Source organism: Hipposideros armiger, unplaced genomic scaffold (genome assembly GCF_001890085.2).
Source record: "Hipposideros armiger isolate ML-2016 unplaced genomic scaffold, ASM189008v1 scaffold_85, whole genome shotgun sequence".
Taxonomy (NCBI): domain Eukaryota; kingdom Metazoa; phylum Chordata; class Mammalia; order Chiroptera; family Hipposideridae; genus Hipposideros; species Hipposideros armiger.
In genome coordinates this window covers 521,366-528,565 of record NW_017731435.1, presented here as the reverse complement: position 1 = coordinate 528,565, position 7,200 = coordinate 521,366, and the positions used below count along the sequence as shown (strand labels likewise).

The window sequence follows — 7,200 nt, the reverse complement described above, 5'->3', positions numbered from 1 at the left end:
CTTAATACAGTTCCTCATGTTGTGGTGACCCCCAACCATAAAATTATTTTCGTTGCTACTCTATAACTGTAATTTTGCTACTGTTATGACTCATAATGTAAATATCTTTTGTTTTCCGATGGTCTTAGGTGACCCCTGTGAAAGGGTCGTTCGACCCCCAAAGGGGTTGCGACCCACAGGTTGAGAACTGCTGATCTAGAAGTTTTATAGTTTCAGTTCTCACCTTTGGGTCTGTTTTCACGGGGCGGGGGAGCGGGGGTGTTGGGGGAATGGTAGCCGTAAGCTGAGCCTGCTGTTTGGCCATCCAGCTGTTCCAGCACCATCATGCCGAACACAGGCTTTCCTTCACTGGATGGCCTTTGCGCCTCTGCTGAAGATCGGGTTCCGGTCTGCATGTGTCTGCTTTTGGACCCTCCATTACGTTCCACTGAGCTGAGCATCCAATTCTACATTAAAATCACACCCTCTTGATTCCTGTGGCTTAATAATAAGTCTTAAAATCAGGTAGAGTTGGACTTCCAACTTAGTTTTTCTTTTTCAAAGTTGTATTAGCTATGTTAGGTGTTCTGCAATTCCATATAAATTTCAAAATGATTTTGTCAATTTCTATCAAAAAGCCTGCAGTTATTTTGATAAGGATTGCAGATAACAGGGGAGAAGTGACACCTTGATGATACCAAGTCTTTTGATCCATGAACTTGATATAGCTTTCCATTTATTTAGGGCTTCTTTAATTTTTCTCATCAATGTTTTATAGTGTTCAGGGTACAGGTTTTCACTTTTTGTCAAATATCATTTTTATGTTGTCATAAATGGTGGCTTAAAAATGTGTAATATCTGATTGATCACTCTTAGTATATAGCAATATAGAATATTTGCATATTGTTCTTATATCCTGCCACTTTATTAAACTCGCTTGTTACTACTAGTAGCTTTTATTATTTTTTGTAGATTGCATAGGATTTTCTACACCGGCGATGGTGTTACGTGTGAACTAAGACAGTTTTACTTCTTTTTTCCAATCTGGATGCTTTTAATTTCTTTTTCTTGCCTTATCAAATTGGCTAGAATGCTAATACGATGTTGAATAAAAGTGGTGAGAAGACAGACCCGTATCATAGTCCTTATCTAAGGGGAAACCATTCCGTCTTTCACCATTAAGTACGGTGTTAGCGCTGTTTTTTTTTCATAGATGCCCTGTAGCAGGTTGAGAAAGTTCTCTTCTATTAATAGTTTGCTAAGAGTCTTCTTTTAAAAATCAGGAATGATTACTGGGTTTTATCAATTGTTCTTCCTGCATCCACTGAGATGATCATATGGATTTTTTTTTAATATGGTGAACCAAATTGATTGCTTTTTGAATGTTAAACTATTCCTGGGATAACCCCAACTTGGTATTGATGTATTGTCCTTTTTATATATGATTGAGTTTAGTTTGCTAAAATTTTATTTGGAATTTTTGCATCAACGTTCATGAAGAACAACAGTCTGTAGTTTTTGTTTTGGTATCAGGGTAACACTAGCCTCAAAGAGTTGTCATGTATTCCCTCCTTTTAAATTTTCTAGAAGAGTTTGTGCAGAATTCTTTTTTTCTTTTTTCCTTAAATGATGGTAGAGTTCACCATTAAAATCACCAGGTCTGACATTTTCATTGAAAAAAGACTTTTAACTACAAATTCACTTTTTCCAATAGGTAGAGGGCTGTTCAGGTTATCTGTTTCTTTTTGCATGATCTGTGGTAGTTTGTCTTCAAGGCATTTGTTCCATTTCACCTAAGTTGTCAAATATTACACATCAGTGTAAAGTTGTTCCTGATACTCCCTTATTATTCCTTTAATATGTGTAGCATCTTTGGTGATATATCTCGTTTCTTTTTTTTTTTTTTTAAGATTTTATTGGGGAAATGGGGGAGGGGAACAGCCAAGTTGCTGTCCTTCAGTCTTCATTGTGGAGGGCACAGCTAGCTCAGCTCCAAGTCCAGTCGCCATCTGACCGCCTGTTGGCATCTCGCAGCCACTCAGCTCAAACTGCCGTGTTCAGTCTTAGTTGCGGGAGGGCATAGCTCACCATCCCATGCGGGAGTCGAGCCGGCAACCTTGTTGTTAGGAGCAAGTGCTCTCACCAGCTGAGCCATCCTGCCACCTGTTGGCAGCTCAGCGGCAGCTCAGCTCGGGTGCAGCTCACTGGCCCATGTGAGAATTGAACCGGCGACCCTGTTGCACTCTTGGGCAAGCTTTTAACCAACTGAGCCACTCGGCTGGTCCCACATTTTTGATATTTGTTATTCATGTTCTCCCCTCGCCCTCTTTTTTCTGATCAATCTGGGTAGAAGTTTATCAATTTATTTATTTTTTCAAAGAACCAGCTTTTGGCTTAATTGATTTTCTCTTTTATTTTTCTGTTTTCTACTTCACTAATTTCCACTCTGATCTTTAATTTCCTTTCTTCTACTTGAGTTTAATTTGTTCTTTTTCTACTTTCTTAAAAAGAAGGCTGAAGTCAATGATTTGGGATCTTTTTCTTTTCTCATGCTGGTATTAGCGCGACAACGTTCCCCCTAAGTGCTGCATCAGAGACATCTCAGAATCTCTAACGTGCTTTTTTTCCTTCTGTTCAAAAATACTTTCCCTTTTGTTTTTTTTCCTCTGGACCATAGTTACCTTGATACATGCTATTTACTTTCCAAATATTTGGGCATTTCTCCTATAACTTTCTTTTTTTGTTTTTGTTTTTAATGGAGGTAAAATTGACATAACATAAAATTAGCCATTTTTTTTTAAAGATTTTTATTGGGAAATTGGGGGGATGGGAACAGTGCTGGGGAATTGGGGAAAGGGGAACAGACAAGTTGCTGTCGTTTTGTTCTTCAGTCTNTGCTGGAGCTGCAGCAGGGCCGCCAGCTGCGAGCTGCTGGTGTTGGCCGTGGCCGTGAGCAGGACACCCCGCATCATCTCTGAGGCTGAGCAGCTCTGAAACAGACCAAGGAGGGTGCGGGGCTGCTCAGGCTCCCCTGGGATGGCCCCTCAGCACCCCGCTTCCCTGGCTGCCTCGGTGTGGCTGTGCCCCCCAATACCCGCCCCCGCGGCAAATGCTGCTTCGCTCTGAGCTCCTGAGCACAAGGCTCTTAAATCCGCAGGACACAGGTAAGAGGGGCCGAGGCTCAGGGGACCTCAGGTGGAGGGACAGCCCCCACCCTCTTCCGGTCGCCCGCCGCCTCTCCTCTAAGTGAGCACCAGCCTCCATGCAAAGGCCCAGTCGCAGCCCAGCTGGTGGGGCCGCCAGCAGGAGGGAGCACTGGGTGCTCGGGACCTCCCTCCGCTCCCCAAGGTGGCCCAGAGGGCCTAGGAAGGTGCCCCAGAGGGCCTAGGAAGGTGCCGAGAGCAGAGCGGCACCTGCGACAGCGCCAGGAACTGGCAGGTGGCAGCAGGGTCCAGGGTGCCGATGCAGTCCACCATCTCCAGGCTGGCGGCCGCCGCGATGTCCAGGAGGCCGTTGCCCAGGGCCACCTGCAAGCACTGCAGCAGCACCTCGGACGCCTGGGCCAGGTACTGCTGGGCCAGGGCCAGCCTCCTCTGTGGGGATGGGGCAAGGGTGTCAGGCCCGCTCCACCCGAAGGAAGGGTAGTTGGGAGGCCGGGGGCCGGCGGGAGGGGCGGGGCCGGCGGGCGCAGCGCACCCTCAGGTCGGAGCCTTTCCTGCGCTGCTCCTCCGGTGCTGCCCTGCAGGCCGGCAGGCTGCCGTAGTGCTCCTCCTGGTCACCCTCATCTTGGACGATCTCCAGACACTTGAGACTGCTCAGCTCAGCACCCGCCTAGGGACCACGTGCCACCAGTCACGCATTCGTGGGCTGGACAACGCCCGCCCCCCGGAGTGCCTGTGGGTGTCGTTGGTCATAGGGCCCCGGGCGGAGGGCGGAGGCTGACGGGACAGCAGGGCGGGGAGCAGCTCTCGGGGCACCCAGTGAGTCAGGGGCCGCCCCGGGGTCTGGGGGACAAACGCACACACCAGCCCCGTGGGGCCCGTGCAGGTCTGTCTGCAGGAAAAGCCACCCTGACGGGTCTTTGGCTCCGGAGCCCTGGGTCTGTGCGTCACAGCAGGGAGGGGCAGGAGGCACCGGGCTGAGAGCCCACGCCCAGCCCCGGGGGACTTGACGCCGCCCGAGGAACCAGAAGTAGCTTACCACGAGGCTCTCCTGCCAGGTCGAGGGCTGCACAGGGTCCCTGCGCGTGGCCAGCAGGTGGAGCGCCTTCCCCGCCAGGCCCAGGAGCCGCGCGCGGGTCTCCGCGGAGCCGCCGCAGAGCGGCAGCAGGCTCCCCAGCTGTGCCAGCGCCGTGTGGGCCAGGGTCCGCTTCAGCGTGAACCATTCCTGCAGGAACACAGTGCTTTCGTGACCCGCCCCCACCGCTGAGAACGCGATGGGCCCGGCTCCACTGACCCCAGACCCAGCTCTAGTGCCCCAGGAGTGGCAATACCCGGGAAGTCTGAGAAACACCCAGCGGGTATTGGGGAGGGTCTCCAGGGCTTAGGTGTTGGGGGGCCATTAAAGTTTGCTCATATAACCTTAACTTGGGGCTCAACGACACACACACGAGTTCGTATGAAGTTCAATTATAGGACTACCTTTGATCTGTTTATAGTTACATCCAATTTGATTCATAATGTGTGAAACTTAAGAAAATGTCTAAAACGGCAGAATATGTTTCCTTCAAAACAACTTATTTTGCAAGTTGAGCTTATTTTTTTAACACAATGTAACTCACTGTACGGCCTTTCTCACGTGCTGACACTAGAGCAAACTCAGGACTTGGGGAGGAGGGCTATCATATGGTTGGCAATCCCCCCAAAGCCACCCCACTTTCATGAGCCAGTTAGATCCCCCAAGATGAGGCCTTTCCTCACAGGGCCTGGAGGCCCCCAGCTGCCTGCAGAAACCCTGGGGGTGTGCCTGGGAACTCCAGCCCTCGGGTTCCCACGGGTTGGCCCTCATGCCAGGCACACAGTGACAGGACATGGGGCTTGGGCCCAGCTAGCGTCCCGGACATTACCAGGCCAAGGGGGGTGTAGTCACTCATGCTCTGCAGGTAGGCGGCCAGCAGCTTGTCTGCAGAGCTCTGTTCTAACCGCTGCTCCAGGCTCTCCTGCCAGGCGAGCTGGGCTGTGTCCAGACACACCTCCACCAGACTGAGCTTCACGTGTGCCAGCTTCCTCATCAGAGGTGTGTTGACGGTCTGCAACTGACACATTCAGAGTCAGCTTGGCTGTTCCGACCTCTGAGGACACCCACGAAGCCGTCAGCACGATGAAACAACGGGTGTGGCCTCACACCCTGCTTGCCCTCCATCCCACCTCCCGAGCTTCCTCCTTCCTGGGCGACGGCTTAGCGACCTCGGGACTGTGGGTTGCATGTCCTTCCTAGGTGGTACAGATGTTCTCCGCGTGTGCTGTCTGTCTGGCTCACTTCACTGGCATAATCGAGGTTCGCCCTTGTGGTTGCATGGGTGTCACCCCCCCTTGCCGCTGAGCAGTGTTCCGTGGCACAGACGAACTGCTGCTCTGCACATGCTCCACTTGGGCCACTGAAGGGACCACTCTGCGAACAGCCCCACAGGGCAGTGTGGGGACAGGAGTGGCATGGCTGGGTCATGGGGTGGGCCGGTGGGACTTGAGGAAACTGCCACCATTCTCCAAAGGCTGTGCATTTCACACGCTACTCGTGCTGCGTGGGTCCAGCACCCCACCCCCCATGTCCCTGCCAGCCGGAGGTGTGGCCAGTCTTTTAGAGTCACCATTTCCAGAGGAGTGTGTGTGTGTGTGTGGGGGGGTCATTATGTTTAAAATTTGGAATTCCTTGATTCACTATTGAAGTTTGCCATCTTTTCACACAAGTTTTTACCATCCACATTTTTTCTTTAGAGAAATGTCTGTTCAAAGGTTTTGCCCATTTTTATTGGGTTGTTTTCTTATTAAATTTTGAGAGCTTATATATTCTGTATACAAGACCTTTGTCAGATAGATGATTTGCAAATATTTTGTCCCAGTCTGTGACTTGTCTTTCATTCTCTTAATAGTGTCTTTTGAAGAGCAGGAGGCCAGTTTATTCCTTATGGCTCGTGCTTGCCGTGTCCTGAGTGAGAAACCTTTGCTCAGCCTCAGGTTGCAAAGGTGTTTTCCTCTAGAACAGCGGTTCTCAATCTTCCTAATGCCGCGACCCCTTAATACAGTTCCTCATGTTGTGGTGACCCCCAACCATAAAATTATTTTCGTTGCTACTCTATAACTGTAATTTTNCCACCGGCTCCATCTCAGCCTCTTCTGAAGACGCAGGTTGAAAGCGGGAGTTTGTCACGTGGCACTTGCCCCTTGCCCAGCCGTCCCTACCGTCCTCTCCAGCTGCAGGACTTCTGCTCCGGGACGCTAGTTCGCTGCGCACGCTTCCTTCTGAGGTCCCACCGGACCATCTAGTGAGGCCAGGCTCTCCGGCTGCCTCCTCCGAGGCGGGTCTTTATTTCCCGGCACTGTGAGGGCACGCAGATCTCACTGCCTTCTGGGAGCTTTCGGGCAAAGCCTACATGGCCCAGGAATCGCCAGCCATCGCCAGGAGCCAGGAGTCAGCCTGCTGCGTGTGGCTGCCTCCCTGCCCCAAGGCCTCTCTGTCAGGTCCAGTCCAGCTGCTCCCTGAACCAGCCAGTGGCCTGGGGCAGACAAGGGACAGTCAGTCAGCTGCCCAAGGCTTTCCGCTCAAGAATTTCGGTTTGGCTGCTTCTCGACACTCTCACGCTGATGCCGTTCCCTGTGAGGCCTGGCAGCTCTCCGCCTTTTCTGTGGCTGTGCCGTGGCCTGTGGCCCCCAACCCCAGTGGAGCTGACCCCAAGTCCGTGCGTCGGTGACACAGTGCAGGAGTCCGGAGCAGTGACACCGTGACAGCGACGGCACCACTTACCGAGACCGGGCTCTGTTCTCTGAACTGGGTGTATTTGGCCCCTCCAAATTCCTGAGTTGGGCATGTGTTACCCAGTCACAGGGGAGGAGCCAGAGGCAGAGGGAGGGTAGTGGCTGGCCCAGGTGTCCACTCATTTGCGGAAGAGTTGGGACTGGACATCGGTTCACGGAGGCCGCCACCTCGCTGTTTGCTCACTTCCTTCTTCAGTGATGCTGACTGGAGCGGCCCTTTGTTCTGGCTTGGCACGTGTCCCCCGGTGGG

The 7,200-nt window shown here is 51.6% G+C and overlaps 1 protein-coding gene across 1 annotated transcript in view; it reads right to left on the bottom strand.

Annotated features, from left to right (window-relative positions):
- The window catches only part of CFAP46 (cilia and flagella associated protein 46), a 100,026-nt gene that overhangs the window by 19,528 nt on the left and 73,298 nt on the right, over positions 1–7,200 (bottom strand). The window contains exons 36-40 of the mRNA XM_019644076.1: positions 5,045–5,233; positions 4,180–4,365; positions 3,676–3,810; positions 3,393–3,572; positions 2,853–2,969 (exon numbers count right to left, since the gene is read on the bottom strand). Coding sequence (XP_019499621.1) covers positions 2,853–2,969; positions 3,393–3,572; positions 3,676–3,810; positions 4,180–4,365; positions 5,045–5,233 — 807 coding nt within the window. The remainder of the gene's footprint in view (positions 1–2,852; positions 2,970–3,392; positions 3,573–3,675; positions 3,811–4,179; positions 4,366–5,044; positions 5,234–7,200) is intronic.